Consider the following 22464-nt stretch of genomic DNA (forward strand, 5'->3'; position numbering starts at 1 on the left):
TTAAACTTGTTTTATCATTTTATCTAGGGCGGTGTGTTTGGATTGAAGCGTTTGGGAAACTCCATTTGGGATAACATGGGATGTGCACATCATTTTCTATTAATGAAATGACAGAATTTATATAAACTTGTGTTGTCCAGGAGAGCGCTGGGCAGTAGAAAAAGTACATTTCTGGGGGAAAGTCTAGGTCTGGGAATTGTTGGGGTTGTCATGCAGTGTAATGCAAGGGTGGCTGGCTATATCACTCCTAGACTATAACTGGGAGCCAAGTAACTTAGATGCTGAAGGCAGTGTGTGAGCAGACCAGGAGTGGTTACTCTCACCGCAAAACAGTGCAAAAGACACCCCAGGTTGGAGAGTTGAGGGGACACAGATGTTCAACAGTCCAGATTGTACAGCTAGGTAATATCACAAGTAGGCACCGCTCCCCAGCCAGACACCTCCCCGGGGACACCAGGCACAGCTCCCCAGTCCCCAGCCAGACACCCGGAGGACACTGTGGTCCTTCTGCAGGGATGGGGCGAGCCCTGCTGAGCGTGGGGGGGGGGGCGCAGGCCCATGTTAGGAGGCTATAAAGGGGTGAATGGGCTGGAAGCTGGAGTCCCCCCCCCCTCTCGTTAATCAACAAAAATCCCCACGCTCCCGATTGGCTCTCCCACAGCTCCGCCCCCTCGTTTGGCTAACATGGTGGCCCCGCCCCCTTTTCGGTAACCATGGGTTACCATCCTAGTTACGTTACCCTTCTTCCTCGCTTGTAGCGTTCTCCGTGTGGCCCCGACCCCAGCCAATGGGCGAGCGCAGGGGGGGGGAGTCACGTGAGCGGGGGGAGAGTCGGTCACGTGCCACCACAGTGGCCTCGTTGGGCCCGGAGGAGCCGGTTCTGAGTGGACCTACCGACCCGAACGCGGCCTCCCCCTCCCCTCCCCCTTCCGGGGCCCTCATGGCGGGGGCAGGGCGCGGCGCGGGGGGCGCGCGCGGGGAGCAGCCGGCGGGCGGGGCTACAGGCGCCTACGCGGCTTCGTCGCCTCGCCCCGCTGCTGAGCGCCAGGTAACGGGGTGGCCGCGAGCGCTTGGCTGGAGTCTCTGACCCCCCCCCCCCCCCCCGGGGCCTGGTCCCTTCCCCGGCTCCCCTAGCTCCTGCGCGCCGCCGTTGATGTCAGGGCCGGGGTTGCCTGGGCTCGTTCGCGGTGCCCGCGGGCCCTGTTCTCCCACCGGGGCGGGCTCGGGGTCACTTTCCGAGCGGAAAGGTGCCGGAGCCGCGTCCCAGCTTCATGTGCTGGGGCTTTGGACAGCTGCAAGGCGCGGGGAGCTTGGCCGAGACACTGGGGAGCCCTGACCGACGCTGGGTGGGCTCGCTGGTGTCTGCTGCCGGGAGCGTTAGCCCGGGGCTGGGGCGGGTCAGGCCTGGGAGTTCCAACGCATCATTCCCCTGGGTGGTGGGGTGTAGCCCGAGTGTCTTCCTGGCCGAAGGCGGGTTGCTTCAGTCGTGGAAGAGATGTCTGTGGGCAAAGCCTTGGGCAGACTATTACGTCTGCAGTGAGACAAGGTGGGTGAGGTAATATATTTTACTGGACCTACTTCTGTTGGTGAGAGAGAAGCTTTGGAGCTACACAGAGCTCTTCTCCCAGGTCTGGGGGAGAGAGCACAGTGTGGCTCCAAAGCTTGTCTCTCTCTCATCGACAGAAGTAGGTCCAATGAAAGAAAATATCTTCCCTACCTTGTCTCTCTAATAGTCTGGCACCGACCTGGCCAGGAGAACAGTGCAAACAACATATTAAATCTCTAGACAGAGTAGAGTGGATCTTTGGTACCACCAGGAAGAAAATCTCTTCCCAGGGTGGAAGAGACCAATAGACTAGACCTGTCTGCAGAGCGGTGGCTGGACATTGCTGCAGAGGCATGGATCCGTTTGGATTACTGTTTATGCAGTAACTTTGCATTACAGAAGAACAACTTTTAGTGGTTTGACTATCATTCGTAGTAGTCCTGTCTGTTACTGTCTCATAGCACAGTAGTGTTCCTTCTTATTTTGTACATCTGTTAAGTTAGTTTTCACGGGTAGGAATAGTATTAAAATTTTTGCCGAAAAAGCTTTTACTGTTGAAGCCACCGTGAGGCTTTGTTCAAAATAAAATACAAGTAAAATAATCCCATCCCCTCCTCTAAAATTCAAATTTAAGAAAAGTCACGCAAGGCATGTAATAAATATGGAGCCAAATGTGATTAAATTAAAACACTTCTTGGGGAGTGGTAGTTTTAAAGGCTTGGTGTTTTTTTTTTTTAATTATTAATTTATAAGTGAGACATCAGACTGTTGTCTTGGGAAGAAAATTCCCCACCCAAAGCCTCACCACAGCAAAGGCAAAAATTGTCTGGTAATCTAAGACATGATGGTGGTTTACCTAAAAACAGTTTTGCCCTACACTGTGAAGATACATAAACATGTGTTTTAATTTTGTTCCACTGTGTGACTTTGTTGATAGATTCAGTATTTTTTCCTGATAATGATTTGCCTACATTTATATCTCATATGCTTGTCCTGAAGGTTAAAGAGAGAGCTGCTTATTTGGGTTCCAGTCCTTTGCCTTTGCTTGTAGCTTTGCTGAGCAGCAACCGCAGAGTGAAACTAACAAGGTTCTGCTCTGTTTTGTAGTTGACATTCAAACCCCTGTAGGCAGCAGAGAAGCCATCAAGAACTACTGCAGTAGTTCTCAAATGTTTGTATTGGTGACCCCTTTCACACAGCAAGCTTCAAGTGTGATCCCCCCCTTTAAATTAATCCCCCCCCAAATATTTAATACTATTATAAATGCTGGAGGTGAAGTGGGGTTTGGGATGGAGGTTGACAGCTTGTGACCCCTCAGGTAATAACCTTGCGACCCCTGAGGAGTCACGATCCCCCGTTTGAGAACCCCTGAACTACTGGTTTCATGCTACTCTCTGGGAAAGCCATGAGCAGTAGCAAAAATAGGTGATGTAGTTATTGATGAGGGAGGAAGAGACAGACTGGGAGAGGACTATTTTACTGAAGACTTCCTTCCACCAGCAGCCAAGAAGCTATGGAAGGAGTGTGGTTGTAGAGGCATTCCTTCCACCCCTGGAAAGCTTTGGAATGTTTGGGGAGACAAATCTGTCTCCAAGCGGTCAGATAAGCAGCTGATAAATTTGAAGCCTCATTAGTCAGAGGCTGGGATTAGAGGCAGCATCTTTGAGCAGATTCTGAGGACAGTTTCCTGGTAGTAATCCCAGGATACTTGTGCTTCCCAGAAGCTGGTGACGGAGATACGGGCTTCTTACCAGCATGCTGCTGCTGAGTCTAGTGGAGAGAGAAATGGTGGTATTAGGAAGGGTGGTTCCCATACTCTTCCATATCAGCCACTAGATAATAGGAAAGCTACTCTGGTTAATTATTAGATGTGGTAGACTTTTCTGTCCCAGCAGCATAAACAAACTTGAAGGGACACTTAATTTAAAAATCACACTTGTCTCCTACTGTTGTTTATAGCACCTAAGATCATTCTACCTTGAAATCAGACCATTCTTAAATTTTTGTTTACTTTGACTGCCTATTGTGTATAATCAGGTTTCACAGTGGTCGCCCTGTTAGTCTGTATCAGCAAAAACAATGAGGAGTCCTTGTGGCATTTTAGAGACTAACAAATTTATTTGGGCATAAGCTTTATGTATAATCAGTGTATAATCAGTTGCCTCTGTTTGTGTGGGTGTTTTACACAGCAACAGTGGAGAGAGAAATATTCCCCTGTCACTCCAAAAAACAAACAGGGAAATGGGATTGTAAATCCCATAAAAATTGGCACTGGCAAAGCAGATGGGGAAGAGGAAGCATCTGAGACTACTCTTAAATCTCCAAATCTGGGTAGATAAGCAATCAGAAGCCAGACCAAATTGAAAGTTTACATTTAAAAATAGCTCCATCTCCTTTTCCGAAGGCCTATATGCTGATGCTCCTTCCATTAGGATTTTAGATCGTGACTACACTTGGAATTATCACTGATTTCAGCCATCAGCATAGCTGTGTGATGGGTCATCCAAGAAAGCTGCAATTTGTACCATGGGGTTTGTCTCTGCTTGAAAACTGGGTAAATCCTATTGGTGCAAGTTGCAGATTTCCTTGTCCACACTAATTTAGCATTTCACAGATGCCTGAAATAGGGGCTAATGCCCAGTGTAAACAGAGCCTTAGGATGGGGTGGTTCTAAGCAGGGTGGCTCTTCCCGATAAGGGAAAGAAAATTTGCTTTGGTTACGCTTTGGGACTGACTGTGTTCTTTGTTTTGTTTTCTTCATTGCTACTAGTGACAAGACTGCACCCGAGCTGGTGCTCTTTGTTCCTCCACCTTGTCTCTCACTGGAGTTCTCTGACCTGTCCACACACAATTTCAGTAGCTTCCTTGGCCCTGGATGGCTGGCGAAGAGGGATGTTTAGTCTGATGGCCAATTGCTGTAACTGGTTAAAACGGTGGCGGGAGCCTGTCAGGTACGATTAAGCAAATGAGTATTCTATGTTTCTACAGTGGCTTTCATCCCAAAGAACCTCAAGAGCTCTATGTATTGTACTATATGTCCAGGGTTACTCCATACTACCATTTTGTCTGTCTTACTTTTCTTCTTAGTTACCCTTTGGTAAAACCTGATTTTTTACTTTATTATTATTTTTTTTAGATAAAAGACCAAAACTTAAGGTGCATAATTGTTTTTTCTTTGAGAGAAAATCAGATGGTTTTTGAGTTTTAAAAAACAAAACACAAACCAAAGATCAGTTACTCAGGTAATTTGTTTCTGACTGAAAGAATTCGTGAAGTTCAAAATATTTACTTTTCTCTTTTGTATGGACTAATGTTGGGAATTGGGACAGAGAAGAGCAATGACTTAAAATGTGTAATGTAGGGCTGTCAAACTCATTCTGGATTTTGTTTTTAATTATTGTCCGTGGGGAGGGATATACATTAACGGGTAAATATACTACCCTTCATCCACAGCAGATGTTATATCATTGAGAGTTTTGAACAAAGATCAAGGGTGGAATATGGCTTTTATGAAATGTTAGTTTTAATCATCATTATTTAACTGTCTCATTGTTACATTCAGCATTCTGGTAGAGTATTCTCACATTTGGGACCACTGTTGTTTCTCCCCTCTGTTTCTTTTCCTTCCCCATCTTTCTTCCTGATTTTAGTCTCCCCTTTCCCTGGATGGGATTGCTGACACCTCTCAGAGCCATTGTTTTGGATTGTCCGTTTCCAGATACAGGAGAACAACACATTTGTTTATATTTGGTGTACCTTGGAAGAATTTCTTGACAGCCTTGAGAGCTAGAAACTTAATTTTAAAAACATGGATTCTGCAGAATCCAAGCTTGTCAAATGGATCACATGAGTCTGTCACTTACTGACAAACGCTTGCAGACTTTTTTCTGCTTATTTCACTTGATTTGTTTGGTTGCTGCTTATTGCCACCACTGGAATTCATTGTGATCCTGCTCTACACCTCTTGCACTACCTCCTCTTGCCCTTCTGAATGCCCTGAAGAAATTGGTGTGCAGCTTTACAAACTTAGTTTGTCACCAAATGCTATCATATTCTGAAGGAGATTGGAAATAACCATGTTTTATTTAGTGTCCCCTTAATTAGTGGAATTTGAGGACTTGCCACTCAACTATGCCAAAATGTCAGTTTTACCTATTTTTAAAATGAGATTAGCGAAGGTGTTGGTTGCAAAAGCTTCTGGTTTTTGTCTTTTGTTTTCACAAATCCGTTCAAGCTCACTTGAATTATTGAGAAAGTAATGAAAGTATATTTCCTCATTGCTGTATTTTAAATAATTCTAACCACGGAGAGAGGGGGTGTATGTGAATTTAACAGGGCTACAGCACAAGTGACATATTTGATGTATTGCTCATTGATAGGAACGAATACCTTCATTATGGCCTTGGGGATTTGCCTTGGTTAGACATTGATATAGCTATACCAGTATGAACACGTAGCGTACACAGGCAATGTTGCTGTTCGCACCGGTAGAGCATAAATTACTCTGCTTGCAACTGGGATAACACTACAGACAAGGAAAGGAGTATTTCAATGGTGCAGCTACACTGAGGGTTGCAGTATGATCAAATCCTCAGTGTGGATAGGGCTTTAGTTTTAGTTTGTAGGAAAAGGGGGAAATGGAAGTTATGGTAGTTATTAAAGAGAATACAACCATGCCAAAAAATATGGAATTCAAATTGATGGTACCTGGGATTCAATTTCCAAAAGACAAATAGAAATGAAAGGCAAAATCATTAAGTCTTATATGTATCTCTTCAAATTATATTATCACCCAGTATTAAGCTTATCTCTTTATTACTTAGTCTGCTGAACTCATTGATTAGCTGGCTGTATGTTAAATACCAAATAAACAAACATAAGTCTCTCTGGTACTGGATATTTTGAAGCCTATTGGTTTTACAACTTTGTGGTAACTTTGTTATTTATGCATTCAAATACTTGCAAAAGTCCAACACAGTGTTCAAGTAGGGGAAAAAAGCCTTGCAATATTTTTTTTTTTTCTTCTGAAGGAAGGTGACACTAGTGATGGTGGGACTTGATAATGCTGGTAAAACTGCTACAGTGAAAGGAATCCAAGGAGGTAAGCAATAAATCTTTATATGAAGTTCTGAACTAAGTATTTTAAGACTAAATATGATGGTCAACTCAAAACCTTTTTTTAAAATGACCAACTTAAAAAAAATCCTAAATGATATGACCTCAATTCTTACATCTCTTTAAAAGGATTTAGAAAGGGGTTTTATGTTCCTCTGTTTAAATGGGTATTCCAAGCAAGGGCAAAACTGACTGTACAAAGGAAAGAGGGAAACAGATGACACAAAATTGCTGTCAAAAGCAGAGAGAGCTACATTGTGGGGAAAAGATCCTATTTCAGTTATAGTATTCTTAGGTGTTGTGGAAACTATGACAGTGTCCTGGACAAACTTTATTGAATTAAGTTTAAGTATTTTAGGAGTTGATTGTATTAAAAATGAAAATGTCAATGTCCTATTGAGGGATTGTATGTGTTTATATGCGGGAGGAGGGACCACAACCCTCCAGGAACTAAAAACGGCAGAGGTGGGGAGGTGCTTAGGCACATTCACTCAGGGCATAACTCCTCCAGATAGCCTCTTTCCAGTGGTGGAAGCTTACCTGTGCTTGTTCATACTGAATTCTCCAGGGACCAACAGTCAAAGAATTTTGGATAAATAGCCTGAGTTAAAACTGACTCAGGGTCTTCTTTCTGATCCAGCAAACAGAAAGGGTCTCACATCCAGGTGGGGCCCCCAGTCCTTAGGGAAAAGTAGGAAGTCTGTCGTTGGCCCATTGATGCGCCATAAGACATCAGCTGGTTGTGAGCTGAAGGTGTGATGAACTTGTGACCACAAGAAAAACCCCTGTGTGGGGTTGGAAGGATTAATAACCAAACAGAACCCTTTTTGGAGTGAGGGAGTGATCCTTGGTAAGATCATTAGCATGCTTGTAGGTTCTTTTATTGTTTTTAATGTTTTTCTCTGTAATGCTTTCACCTTAAGAATAAATATGCTTGCTTATAAAGGGTTGTGTGGTAACTTAGAACTGTGGCAATTTTATTGTGTAATTATCTTTGAAGAAATGGAAAAACAGGCCTCTGTAGGCAGTCTGTCTTTTGCTGTGGATATCCCAGCATAGTCAGGAAACTGTGCAGCCTCGAAGTACCCCCATCAAGAGGGAGAGAAACATGTGACTCCACTCGAGAGGTGATGGCTGAGGAGCCTGGCCTGTTGGTGCTCCTGCTGGGCCATAGAGGGGAATATGGGTGGAGTTGCCCTGAACTGTGATGTGTCACTTGTAATTATATGATGTATAACACTTTGAGACAGAAGTGAATTCCCCCCTCATTCTACCCACCTGAGTTTATGGTGTCCCTTTTAAAAATGACTTTTATTTGGGCTTCTTGTTTTGAGAATATAGACCCCAATCCTGCAGATGACTCCATCGTAAAATCCAAACCGTAGTCCAGTGAGTCAAGGGATCTGAAGGGAATTAGGCCCTCAATTCCCATTTAAATTCAGTGGAAGTTTAGCACATAATTACCTTGGGCTTTTTTAAAATTCCAAGCTTAAATTTTCAAAGAGGTGAAAACCTAAGTGCATGTGCCCTGTTTGTGTGAACCTGCATCTGGGATTTGTGTGGCTAAGTGTGTGCACAATCATGATTCATGTGTACATCTGCTCTGGGTGAGGGTGCATGCTCATGTCTGATGGCCATGCATGTCTTTTAGAATGTGGGTAGTTTTTCAGTAGTTCATTTTCTGGCACATGCAATATATATTTTCCCTCATAGGGTAAGATGCTGTTTCTGTTAGAGAAGGAGCTGACTATAAATTGCTAGCTTTGTGACAGAAAGAGAGAGAAAAAATCTCCAGCGTTCTTTTAGGACTGATATTCTAGCTCATAATTTTGTTTGAATTATTGCAAAGATATAAAGTGTTTCTTCTGGTTAATGAGGCATTTCACTTATTAGCATAGTTAGAGAAATCAATAGATCTGATTTCTTTGTACAGAAATTGCTTTCTGATGAAATATACCGCAATGTGCATACATCAGTAAACTTTATGTAAAGTCAATGTTATAAGTATAACCTATTTTATGATATTGACTGTCAGTATAATTAGGAAAGGAATCCGAAGAAGGAAATGGTGTGTATATAACTTTAAAGGATGGTTCTAATGATATATTTTTATATCCTCATTTATAACCAGGAAAGCACCAGCAACTTTCTAGACATTTTCTACAGCAAGAGCTCATTTGGCTTTGGAGAGAATTTTCTCTTGCCCCTCTCCACTGATTAATGCACATGCATGCAGGCCATAATTGGAATTGGATAAAATTGGTGCTTTTAAAGACAAATGTTTGGTGTAACTTTGTGTTTGAGATGGTGGAAGGTTTTTCCAGCTGTGTGCATTTAATTTAGCATCTAAGGTGTGCTACACAATATACTGACAGGTATAAAGACAAACTCTCTGCCCCAAAATGCTAGTTGAGGGTCAGTAAATCAATGGATTTATCAGGTGTAAATGAGGTTATGAAGACTTTTTTCCCCCATTCTGTCCTTCTGGATCTTTTTTTTTAAAGACAGTGAGTCCATAGTTGATATTTAATCTGCCATTGTTTCAGCACTGATACTAACACCTCCATCAGCAAAACGAACTCATTTTCCTCAAAATTTGACAGAAAGGTCCTCTTCCAGGATAAACTCTTTCTAGAAAGATGGAACCAAAATGGACTAGATAGTTCCAATATGGGGTTCCATATTAAGGCCTTGTCTACACTACGAGAGTACTTCGATTTTAGTTAATTCGACTATGTGGAATCGATATTACTAAGTCGAACGTGTGTGTCCACACTAAGGACAGTAATTCGACTTTGTGAGACTTTGTGAGTCCACACTAACGGGGCAAGCGTCGACATTGGAAGCGGTGCACTGTGGGCAGCTATCCCACAGTTCCCGCAGTCCCCCCTGCCCTTTGGAATTCTGGGTCGAGCCCCAAATGCCTTCTGGGTAAAAAAATGTGTCGAGGGTGCTTTTGGGCGCCTGTCGTCATCCGTCCGTCACTCAAGCCCTCCCTCCCTCCCTCCCTCCCTGAAAGCGCCGGCGGGAAATAATTTCGCGCGCTTTTCTGATTACTGACAGCGCGGACGCCACAGCAGTGCGAGCATGGATCCCGCTGCGACCATCGCTGCAGTTGTGGCAGTTCTCAACGCCTCGCAGCTTCTCCTCCACCTGTACCAGAGGCAGCTGCAGATCAATCATGAGAGGAGGCTACGGCACTACCGTGACGGCATGAAGTCGGACACTAGCTCCGACCTCTCTGAGAACATGAGACCCAGCGCCCAGGACATCTCGCTGTCACTGGGTCTTGTTGATACTGTTGAACGGCGATTCTGGGCCCGTGAAACCAGCACGGAATGGTGGGACCGCATAGTGCTGCAGGTCTGGGATGAATCCCAGTGGCTGCGCAACTTTCGCATGCGGAAGGGGACTTTCCTCGAACTGTGTGAGTTGCTGTCCCCTGCCCTGAAGCGAAAGGACACCCGGATGCGGGCAGCCCTGACTGTCCAGAAGCGAGTGGCCATAGCCCTCTGGAAGCTCGCAACGCCAGACAGCTACCGGTCCGTCGCTAACCAGTTTGGCGTGGGCAAGTCTACCGTGGGGGTTGCTGTTATGCAAGTAGCCAGGGCAATCGTCAAGCTACTGCTATCTAAGGTAGTGACCCTGGGAAACGTGGAGCTCATCAGAGATGGCTTTGCCGAGATGGGATTCCCAAACTGCGGTGGGGCTATAGATGGGACTCACATCCCTATCCTGGGACCGGACCACCAGGCCAGCCAGTACATCAACCGGAAGGGCTACTTTTCCATGGTGCTGCAAGCACTGGTGGACCATCGGGGACGTTTTACCAATATCTACGTTGGATGGCCGGGCAAGGTTCATGACGCTAGGGTGTTCAGGAACTCTGGTCTGTGTAGACGGCTGCAGGAAGGTATTTACTTCCCGGACCACAAAGTAACTGTTGGGGATGTGGAGATGCCTACAGTCATCCTCGGGGACCCTGCATACCCGCTAATGCCCTGGCTCATGAAGCCCTACACTGGCGCACTGGACTCAGGGAAAGAACTATTCAACTACCGGCTCAGCAAGTGCAGAATGGTGGTGGAGTGTGCTTTTGGCCGTCTCAAGGGCAGATGGAGAAGCCTACTCACTCGCTGTGATCTCAGCGAGACCAATATCCCCATTGTGATAGCTGCTTGCTGTGTGCTCCACAATTTGTGTGAGAGCAAGGGGGAGACCTATATGTCGGGGTGGGAGGTTGAGGCAAATAGCCTGGCTTCTGATTACGTCCAGCCAGACAGCAGGGCGATTAGAAGATCACAGCGGGACGCACTGTGCATCAGGGAGGCTTTGAAAGCCAGGTTCCTGACTGAACAGGGTCTCCAGTGACTTTTTACTTTGTGGACACAGATGCTGAACCTGCCCCCGTTTCTTTACCCAGTTACTGTTGACTATCCTTCCAAGTTACATACCCCCTTCCCCACCTTCCCAACAAATAAAATCTGTTCTGTTCTGTTAATGAACAAGGTTCTCTTTTTTACTGTTTTCGCGGGAATGTTTTAAACTGGGGACGCAGACTGTGGCGGGGGGCGGGCTTACTGTTTTGATGCAAATGATGCTTCTAAAGTCCGGGAATGACAGGCTCCGCAGTGCTGCATTGGTTGTTTCAACGCAGCCTGCCAGCAGTCCTGGGCGGGACTGGATGTATGTGTCGGCCAAGTGACTTTCTGGCAGGGGGCGGAGGGTAACAGATCCCCTGCTGCGTGGCTCTGTGATCCAGGATAAGGACCGCGGCATAGGATCTCTAACTGCCCTCCCCCGACACAAAGTCACAGATCAATCCCCCTCGCACCCCAGAACAAGAAAACCGCCTCCCAGACTGACCAGGGTAACTGGTGACTGTGCTGTGTATGTGTCCTGATGCTGGACCTGCCCCCGCCTCTGTAGCCTGCTACAGGTGACTGTCCTGTCCAAGTAACAAACCCCTTCCCCCCCTTCAGACAGAATCCCCTCCAAAAGACACTCTCGGAAACAGTACTTAACAGAAACCGATGTTTTATTACGAACCGCACATGAAAAGGGGGGGGGGGAAGGAAACTTGCACATGGGCTAGTGTGAGATGGGTAGGAAAGGACTTTTCAAACTTTGGAACGAGAGCCTTCCATTGCTGCAGCAGTGTGCAGTGGCCGACTGACAGTTTTAACGGACCTTGCCGCCCCTCCTTCTTTGTACTTTTGGTGAGGGGGGTGTGGGACTTGGTGGCGGGGGAGGGCGGTTAGAGATAGACAGCAGCAGTGCTCTGTCCTCCTGCCTCCGGTCTTGCAGAACATCCACTAGGCGCCGGAGCGTCTCCGTTTGCTCCCTCATTAGTCCAAGCAGGGTTTGAGTAGCCTGCTGGTCCTCCTGGCGCCACCTCTCCTCCCGTTCCATGACTGCTCTGTGCATTTGTGACAAGTTCTCCCTCCACTGTGTCGTCTGGGCTGCCTGCTCTCGTGAGCACTCCATAAGTTCATAAAACATGTCTTCACGAGTTTTTCTCTTCCTTCTTCTAATCTGCGCTAGCCTCTGGGAGTGTGATGCCAGGCTGGGTTGGGAGACAGTCGCAGATGTGTCTGTGGGAATGGGAAAAAGGGAGTAAATTCCTGAGACAGATAAATGAAGTTGCTAACAAAGAGCATAGTCTTTCTCTGTGAACAACACCATGCACTGCACCTTTCACATGCGCACTCAGGACAAGGTCGAATTTTCGGCCCTCGCCTTATGTGTCTGGGGTCCTGCAGTTGCGATCAGAGAAGCGTTGCAGGACACCTCTACTTCTGCTGCGGGCAAACATGGTAAGCCGTAGACTTGTGGCAGCTTAAACATGTAATAGTAGCACTGGGCTCCTTTCGCACTGAATGCAAGGCCACTCTCTGCTGGCAGCAATCAGGGAAGCATGAGCTCTGCCCCTGTCCCACCACCTCGCGGCTGTCCCCGGGAAAGATCCCTGTATGCTGCCCCTCTGCCGCCTCCACCGCGTGGCTGTAAAGCAGTCCAAATACTAACATTCCCCTCCCTAATTTAAAGCAGGGCGTCATGTGTGACATAACCCTCATGAGGATCTCGGAGACCGAGAGGGGAAGGATGCTGCGTGAATGCATGCAGAGGCCTGGGCCATATGCCGCCATGCTGTGCCGCGCACTGATCCCCGACTACCTCATGGACTCATGGCGTGGGAACGTGTGCTACCACGGGGGACCAAACAAGATTGCCCTGCCGTTGAACCTCGTGCGCATGCTGGAGCGGTACCTCCAGGAGAGCTATGCGGAGCTATCCCAGGAGGACTGTCTGTCCATTCCCGGGCACATTGACCGCCTTTTCCTTTAAGTTGAGCATAACGGACTACAGAGTGGAGGGGCCGTGTTGTGGACTAATCATGAATATCCGGACAGTACTTGATTTTCTATACATAGTTAGTAGTAAAAAGTTTACTAAGCCAAATAAATCATGAACAACAAATTACTGAAATAGTTATTATTCCTGTTTTGTTATAAATAAAAGTTTCTATGTTTAAATGAGTGACTGAAAAGCCCATTCTTAACAATATAAATATTCCACTTATGTTAAAATGAAATGTTTAGATGTTTAAAGCACTCACTGCTTGATCCTTCCCCTGATTCGGTGTCCGGGGTAAGGGCTGTGGACGGTTGGTAGGGGATCTCGGTAAGGGTGATGAAGAGCTCCTGGCTGTCGTTGAAATCAGCGGTGCAAGCGCTGTCGACTGCCTCGTCCTCCTCATCTCCTTCCTCATCTTCCCCGTCACCTAACATTTCCGAGGAGGAACCGGTCGTGGACAATATCCCATCCTCGGAGTCCACGGTCACTGGTGGGGTAGTGGTGGCGGCCGCACCTAGGATGGAATGCAGTGCCTCGTAGAAACGTGATGTGTGGGGCTGGGATCCGGAGCGTCGGTTTGCCTCTTTGGTTTTTTGGTAGCCTTGTCTCAGCTCCTTGATTTTCACGCGGCACTGCGTTGCATCCCGGCTGTATCCTCTCTCTGCCATGGCTTTAGAGATCTTCTCATAGATCTTTGCATTCCTTCTTTTGGAGCGCAGCTCTGAAAGCACGGACTCATCGCCCCAGACAGCGATGAGATCCAACACCTCCCGATCAGTCCATGCTGGGGCCCTCTTTCTATTAGATTGCACGGCCAACTCTGCTGGAGAGCTCTGCATCGTTGCTAGTGCTGCTGAGCTCTCCACGCTGTCCAAACAGAAAATGAGATTCAAACTGGCCAGACAGGAAAAGGAATTCAAATTTTCCCGGGGCTTTTCCTGTGTGGCTGGTCAGAGCATCCGAGCTCGAAGTGCTGTCCAGAGCGTCAACAGAGTGGTGCACTGTGGGATAGCTCCCGGAGCTATTACCGTCGATTTCCATCCACACCTAGCCTAATTCGATATTGCCATTTCGAATTTAGCGCTACTCCTCTCGTTTTCGAGGATTACAGAAGTCGAATTTAAAAGAGCTCTATTTCGAACTAAGTAGCTTCCTGGTGTGGACGGGTGCAGGGTTAATTCGATGTAACGGCGCTAAATTCGATATAAGCTCCTAGTGTAGACCAGGCCTAAGAGATTCTGACTCTGTTGAAAGTTTCTTAATGCTTTGTTGTGAAAACAGCTTGGCCTAGAAATGTCACATTTGTGACATGGAGGAGAGTGCATTCAATTAGTTTTCAGGGTTGATAGTAGCTAATTGTTTAGTTATGCTTGGGGGTCATTAATACTATCGGACGGTGAACATAGTTTTAATTGAGTGCATTGTAATGCACATGTATTCCAAATATATGCACCTTAATGTATTTTGACTCGCAGAACTCACAATACATGGACCAGCCAGCACAGTGGGCAAAGATTTGCTATGAGGCATCTGCAGCCAGGAAAGTTTCACAGAAAAGACCGTCCATCATAATCTCGGCCCTCTGTACTTCACAGTACAATGGGACTAAATTCTGCGGCGGCAGCCTCTAAAATTCTGCATCAACATTAACTTGTTCTGCGACCATGAAAAATACCCTTAGTTCTCACTGTGCCTCCCCCACAAACACACACAGTTATGGCTCATAGTTGAAAATACTCAGCATAAAATTTGTCTGCTGTTTTTGAAGATAACATTTTTTCACTATACTTTCCATGTATCTTGGCTGTGCAGCCTGGGTCTTGGCTCCTATGATGTTGTCTAAGTGGTCTGGCTCAGAATTACCATTCCCTGATATGCCAGTGAGGGAGGGTGCTTGTACCCATTTCATTGGTTCATCTTTCTAGTTTCACAAACCTCAGCTGCTGCAGAGTTCTTCAGGCTGCTGCTTCTGACTCTTCCTGCTCTCTGGTTGCAAGCTGGACTCCAGCTGTCGCTCCACAACCCTCTGTTGCCTGGCTCCATGTAGCAGTGCACAGAAATCTAATTAGCTCCCTCCAAGGGAGGAGCTGGAAAGTGAGAAGAAGGGTAGCTCCCTTTTATGGACACCCAGCCAGCCAGTTAGCTATAAAATCCCTCTTGGTAGATGTTCTCTACTTGCTTTACCTGTAAAGGGTTAAAAAGTCTGACTGCATGCATAGGTAAAAGGAAGCCAAAAGAGCCAATGGGAAGGCTAGAACTTTTTAAAACTGAAACAAGACTCCCCTTTTGTGTGTCTGTGGTAGTTCTCCCAGAGAGCAGGGACAGGGCTGGAGCATGCTGTAAAATCTTGCGCCAGGTATGAAAAATCATTAAATCATACCTAGAAACTACTCATTTGAAACCCCAGATATGTAAATAGATCAAGAAATGTCTAGGAAGACGCAATTAGGTTTATCTTTTATTTCTTTATGGCTTGTGGACTTCTCTGTGCTAACCCTGAAATGCTTTTGTTTTGCGTGTAATCATTAAGCTGGACCTCAAGAAAACCATTCTTGATGCTTAATTATGATATTTGCTCTTTTTAAATCTAACAATAGCCTAAGTTCCAGATGTATTTTCTTTCTTTTTGTTTTTAATAAAATTTACCTTTTTTAAGCACAGGATTAGGATTTTTGGGTCCTAAGAGGTTTGTGCATATGTTGTTTAATTAGCTGGTGGCAACAGCTGATTTCCTTTGTTTTCTTTCTCAGCTCTTCCCAGGAGGGGTGGTGGTGAAAGGGCTTGAGGGTACCCCACAGGGAGGAATTCCCAAGAGCTCCTGGGTCTTAAAAAAAACAAACAAAAAAAACTTTAAAGACAAGGTAATTCTCATACAGAAGCACATGTTAATCTGGAATTAATGTTGCAAACTTGTTTTCCATCTAAAACATGTAATTAGAGGCGAGTTGGCCATTTTAATTGTATGGGCTTAGACTCTGAATTTTGACATACAAATCATAAAATAAATGAAATTGTTATAGCTAAACAAATCTTTCACCAAATGTTTTCTTTATGATTTGACAGAGTCTCCTGAAGATGTAGCTCCAACAGTTGGATTTTCTAAAATTGACCTTAAACAGGGAAGGTTTGAAGTCACTATCTTTGACTTAGGAGGTGGAAAACGAATACGAGGCATCTGGAAGAATTACTATGCTGAGGCATATGGGATAATATTTGTTGTGGATTCCAGTGACACAGAGAGAATGGAAGAGACGAAAGAGACCATGACTGAAGTTCTAAGGCATCCTAGGATATCTGGGAAGCCTATATTAGTGTAAGTAACATGAATAAATGATTTACTACTAATCTATAGCTTATTAAATGTTGTTTGTATTCAGATTAGTACGATAATTCTTCCCCCTCAGCCTCACCTCTTTTAGTATCATTACAAAATAACATTCTAATGGCTGTATTTGGTCAGACGAGTGGTCCTTCTAGCTTAGGATCCTGTCTTCCCACAGGGGCTGGAGCCAGATGCTTCAGAGGAAATGAACAGAACAGGGCAGTTTGAGTGATCCATTCCCTGTCATCTAGTCTTAGCTTCTGATAATCAGAGGTTTAGGGACCCTCTGAGCATGGAGTTGCATCCCTGACCATCTTGGCTCAGACTCATTGGTGGACCTATCTTTCATAAACTTATCTAATTCTTTTTTTACCCCAGTTATACTTTTGGCCTTCACAACATCCCTGGGCAAGGAGTTACATGGATGACTGTGCATTGTGTGAAGTGGTACTTCCTTATGTTTGTTTTAGCCCTGCTGCCTACTAATTTAATTGGAAAACCCTGGTTCTTGTGATATGCGAAGGAGTAAATAACACTTCCTTATTCACTTTCTCCACACCATTCATGATTTTATAGACTTCTATCATAACCCCCTTATTTGTCTCATTTCTAAGATGGACAGTCGCAGTCTTTTTAATCTTTCCTTATATGGAAGCTGTTCTCCAACCCTAATCAATTTTGTTTTAATGGTTCCTGATATTCTATTAGGGTTTTTTGACAACCGCTGCACATTGAGCAGATGTTTCCAGAGCACTATTCAAAATGACTCCAAGATCTGTCTTGAGTGGTGCCAGTTAATTTAGACTCCATTACTTTGTATGTATAGCTGGGAATGTATTCCAGTATGCATTACTTTGCATTTATCAAGATTGAATTTCATCTGTCATTTTGTTGCCCACTCACTCAATTTTGTGAAATCTCTCTGTAACTCTTTACAGTCTGCTTTGGACTTAATTTTGTTATCTCCAGATTTTGCTACCTGACTGTTTACCCCTTTTTCCAGTTCATTTATGAATATGTTGAACTGCACTAGTCGTGTTACAGAGCCCTGAGGGACCCTGCCATTTACATCTCTCCACTGTGAAAACTAGCAGTTTTTTCTGCCTTTTAACTAGTTACTGATGCACGAGGACCTTCCCTCTTACCCCATGACTGCCTACACAGTATTACAGTTCTGTACTGTATTGTGGTATTACTGACGTATTTTTACACATCAGTCTAAGTATCATGGTGTTACGGGGCTAATTCTTTTTTTGAGCTTATTCAGAACTTTCTCTTTCTTCTTGAACTGAATGTCATGAATACTATAATTACATTTGTGGCATTTGATCCTCTCATATTTAGTCCATTGTAAGTGCAGTTTATTCACATTTGTTTCAGTAAAAGTAGAGAAGTTCAACGAATAACATAGTATTTTTGTACTTAATATTTCGGTAGTGTTTCCATTAATGCAGTAGCTTCAAGGCAGTTTGGTGTATTGTGTGAAAGCATCAGTACAGGCTTATGCAGTGATAATAACATTATTTTTATAAATGGCTCTTTATATTTTATATTACCAATAGTGCTGGGCAAAAATTTTCGGGTGAATTTTTCTCCAAAATATGCACATTTGGGTTCATTTCAGTTAATTGTTTTGTCTGAAACAAAAAATGTAGTTTCAGAAATGTCAAAATGGTTTTTGATATTTTTGAAACACTTTGATATTTTTTGGGATTAGATTCACAAGGGGATTTAGGCATCATTCACAAAATCACTGAAAGAGAAGGTGGTGATGGTGGTGCTGCTTCTTGTATTAATTTAGATGGAATAAATGGGACTAATGAGTCAAAGGTGTTAATATAACCGAGCCACTGCCCAACATTAGACAGTGTCAAACAAGATTCAGGGTTTGGTATACAGAAACCTTAGCCTATTAAGTACCATTACAGCACATAATTCAAAATCCTTTTTAACCTTTTATTAAAGATATAGAAAATGAAGAAAAAACAGTGAAAACATTTGAAATGTAAAGTATAAGACTTGCATTTTAAAAACATCCTTTGTTCCCTTTCTGCTAAACTGGAGAAATTTTTAGAAGGAGAAAAACCCTTTTTTGACAGTCTCTTAGATGGTGTTAAAGATGGTGATAACTGTCCTTTTTTGGAGAAAAGGAGATAGTTGAGCTGGGTTGGAGCTGTTGTTGCTGTTCTTGGAAACAAAGTTGGATCCCATTTCCTAGAGGAGAAAACAAGAGAAGCACATACAAAAGGAGAGAGAAAAGAACAGCAAAGATGAAAAAATGCAGCTTCTGTCTCTGATGTTTGACTTTCATTTGCAACCTCATTGTTGGAGAGAAACAGGCACAGTACATAGTCTTATCAGCCATTTTGACAGTTGGCAAACTTGTACCACCAGTGGAGGTGGCAGTGTTATCTGGTTCCCTCTCTCTGACCTTTTTTGGTCAGGGCCTCATTCAGGATTAGGATGAAGCAGGTCCAGCGTCCTAGAAGACAGTGCGGGTGGCAGACATGACGGTGAAGCTCACTCCTACCCCTTCTCTTATCTTTCAGTCAGTCAGCATCACATTAGCCAGCTTTTCCTCTCTGCTAATTTTCTTCTTACAAAAAGACATTTTGAGAACCCCAAAAGGAGTGATGGGCAGAACAGCCTATCCCCTCACTATGTTGTCCATCAACTAGGCCTAATTTGTAACATACCAGTTTTAGTTCACTGATTTCCAGTTCTACACTGTTCTTGTTTACCAAGCATTATCTTAACACAGTCTTTGAGTTATGCCATAGGCCTTTTTGTTTTTACTAATTAATCTTCGTTTCTTTTGCACCTTTTCCCATCACCATGTGATCTTACAAGTGGTTATTGAGACTTCTTATGAACTTCACACACTCATTTTCTACAGTTGAGCTCACTGTTAGGGTAAACTTCTAGGCCCGGTAATCCCAACATGCCTCCTCCACCCATATGCACAATAGTCCAGTTGCTAGGGCACTCAAATGGGATGGGGGAGCCCTGCGTTCAAATCCCTTCTCAGGAGGGATTTGAACTAGGATCTGTTGCATCCCAGTGAGTATCCTAACCACCAGGCTATAGAGTATTCTGGAGTGGGATTCTCTCATTCTGTTGAAGCTGTTCCTCTTAGTATAAAATACTTGAATAGCCATTGGGCTAGGGGTGGGGAGAAGAGAGTATGACTATATTCAGGGGTTAGGGAGCATACCTGGGTTCCAGTCCCTGTTCCAGAGGTGAGTGCTCTAACCACTGGGCTGTTGGTTATGAGGGATACCACCTCCTCTTCATTTGTGAATCTAGCTTTTCATTTTATTTGCTTTTATTAAAAATACCCAATGCAAAACAGTGCATTCAGCCCAAACTGAATCTCTTCCATTTTTTTTTTACAACTGCCATTGAATAAAAAAAACCCGGTTATTTGCCCAGCTCTAATTACCAGTAAATTTCACATTCATAAGTTGTGCGTATCTAACACAAGGTGGTGCTACTTGTACATGATCAGAAAAATCTAATTAGAGAAAGCTGACTTTAATAGCAGTTGGGATTTGTTTTTGCTTTTGGTGCATATGCTTAATTTTAAAAAAAGTTGAGGGTTTCAGAAGGTCTAACAACTAGAAAAATATTAAATTTTGTTTGAATATGATTGACTTCTAGAATTCTACTCCTCCTCAAGTTCTCTGTTAAAAACAAATATTTGAAGAACACCAGAAATAACAAACTTTACTAATTCCATTTTTAGAACAATTGTGCAAAAGTAGGACTGTACAACAACTTTGCCAAAAGAAAGATGGAGGTCATAAATTGTAAACTAGGACAAAATCCATGTGTAGGGGGCACAAGATTGAATTTTATACTACTATATATATATATATATATATATATATATATATATATATATCTCCTTACATAACCAATGTTATCTACAAGGTTACCATGCATATAATTTGGAGGGGAAGCTCTTTGCTTTAAAGCTTAAGTGCTGGGAATCTGCTAGTGTATGAGACTCTAAAAGTGAAACTGACTAGTCTGTCTTGATCAAGTTAAGTGAGGTGCAGAAAGCAAACAGCATAAATGTTGAAAAGTAAATTAGGTTTTTTACTTGTCGTCTTTGTTATCTATGATAGTGTTGGTGTTACCGGGACAAATCTATTTCTAAAAATATTTTAACCCAACTGTGTGTTTTAAAAATGAAATTGTGACAGCCGTCAACTGTCAGTCTCTCTAAATGAATAAAAATTGTTCAGCTTTCCATTATAAAATCTCTAGGTCCTGATACTGTAGTTGGGAAGTGTGGGCCTTTATGCCCATACAGAGCCTCTGTGACTTCAGTGGACTTGACAAAGGCATATGGTCCTCCCTGCATGGATCTAATTGCAGGATCAGCACCATAATCGGAGTGCGGTGGGCTAACTCAATCTTCAGGTTTGTTGAAGTTGTTGCTTTTTAGCTGATTGACAGTACAGGATTCGTGGCCTGCTGCCAAAATTCATGTTGTCCATAAATCCTAGTCCTGAAAAGGGATTCACCCATGCACAGCCCCATGGCCCCACATAAGTCAGTGGATCTTTTTCCAGGATTGGTGCAATATGTTGTACGGTTCCATTTCTCTGTTCTTTTCTTGTGCCGCTGGCATAATTGCCAAGCTTTCTGCAGCTTCAGGAGGCATGTTATACAAATTATTTAATTTGTATAATTTAGAGGTTGTTGCCACAGGATTTAGGGGTGCTTGACACAGAATTTGGTCCCATTGTGCCACGGAGTATTCAAACCCTGGAAACGAGGCCTTGGACCGTAAGCAGGACTGTGAACAGCATGGAAATATAGTGCTTGGTAGAGGAGAAGAGACCAGGACCCATGGGGTCTTGATCACAGCCCAGTGCACCTATAAAAGATTATTCTATGGGGAAAAGATCTTGCACTCTCTCACTTAGACATGAGTGTCATGTGGTAGGTCTGTCCTTCACAAAACTTAAAAAAAATGAAAACACTTCTTAAGACCAGAGTACAGGAGATGGCAATATAGCAGCATATGGAGTGTTTGTTTATATTGTGGAGCTCGGTCTTTTTAAATATTCCATTGCTTTCAATTTTTGAAGAAGTGTAGTTTTATTTTATCTAGTATTTCTTACTGTTCATGTTTACTCCTGAATAGTTTTCCTTTGTTTTCAAAGCGAAATCATTAGCTTGATGCTTGGAAAATGATACTTACAGAGCAAAGAGTATGAACAATAATTAAGGCTAAGATTTTGTCATGGATATTTTTAGTAAAAGTCAGAGACAGGTCACGGGCAATAAAGAAAAATTCATGGAAGCCCATGACCTGTCCTTGACCTTTACTAAAAATATCCATGACAAAATGGGAAGGGATTGGGCAGCTGCGGGGTGGTTGGGAGATCTGGGGCCCCCATCGCCTGTGGGGGCTCAGAGCTCCAGGATCCCCATGCCACCAGCAGCGGAGGGGAGCTCCAGGGTCCCCCTGCCCCCTCCCCAGAGGCGGGGAGTGCTGTGGGAATCCCTCTGCCACCGCCACAGTGGGGAGCTGCAGAGGTCCCCATGGCAGCTGGGGAGCTGCCTGGGGTCCCCCTGCCCCCCGAGAGATTGGGGGCCTGCTGCCTCAGGTGTGTGGGGGGTACCTTACAACTCCCTGCTGCTGCGGGAGGCGGCAGGACCCTGCATCTCCCAGCTCTGCCAGGGCTTAAGTCACGGATTCTGTGACTTCTGCAACCTCTGTGACAAAATTGCAGCCTTAACGATAATTAGTCATAAACCTGGTGTCTATGTTGGAGAAAACTGCTTAAAATCTTATTAAATCTGTTTATTTGATGCAAATAGCATTTATGTATGTGTGGTAGAAAACTAAGATTTAGTCAATGATGCATTGACTTTTGAAGATAAAGTTCTGGAAAGTAGAACTTTATAAATATGGCTAAAGTACAGTATGTTTAACTGTTAAGAAAATATTTGTAATCATTTTTTCCCTACTCTATTGAAATTAAGAGAAAAAGAATCTATCTATCTATCTATCTATCTATCTATCTATCTATCTATCTATCTATCTATCTATCTATCTATCTATCTATCTATCTATCTATCTATCTATCTATCTATCTATCTATCT

General features: G+C 44.0%; 1 protein-coding gene across 1 annotated transcript in view; it reads left to right on the forward strand.

Annotated features, from left to right (window-relative positions):
• Nucleotides 1–4318: 4318 nt before the first annotated feature.
• The window catches only part of ARL13B (ADP ribosylation factor like GTPase 13B), an 85578-nt gene continuing 67432 nt past the window's right edge, over nucleotides 4319–22464 (forward strand). Inside the window, exons 1-3 of the mRNA XM_065412498.1 lie at nucleotides 4319–4497; nucleotides 6577–6647; nucleotides 16082–16331. Of these exons, the coding sequence (XP_065268570.1) occupies nucleotides 4439–4497; nucleotides 6577–6647; nucleotides 16082–16331 (380 nt within the window). The 5' untranslated portion in view covers nucleotides 4319–4438. The remainder of the gene's footprint in view (nucleotides 4498–6576; nucleotides 6648–16081; nucleotides 16332–22464) is intronic.

Source organism: Emys orbicularis, chromosome 1, assembly GCF_028017835.1.
Source record: "Emys orbicularis isolate rEmyOrb1 chromosome 1, rEmyOrb1.hap1, whole genome shotgun sequence".
Lineage (NCBI taxonomy): Eukaryota > Metazoa > Chordata > Testudines > Emydidae > Emys > Emys orbicularis.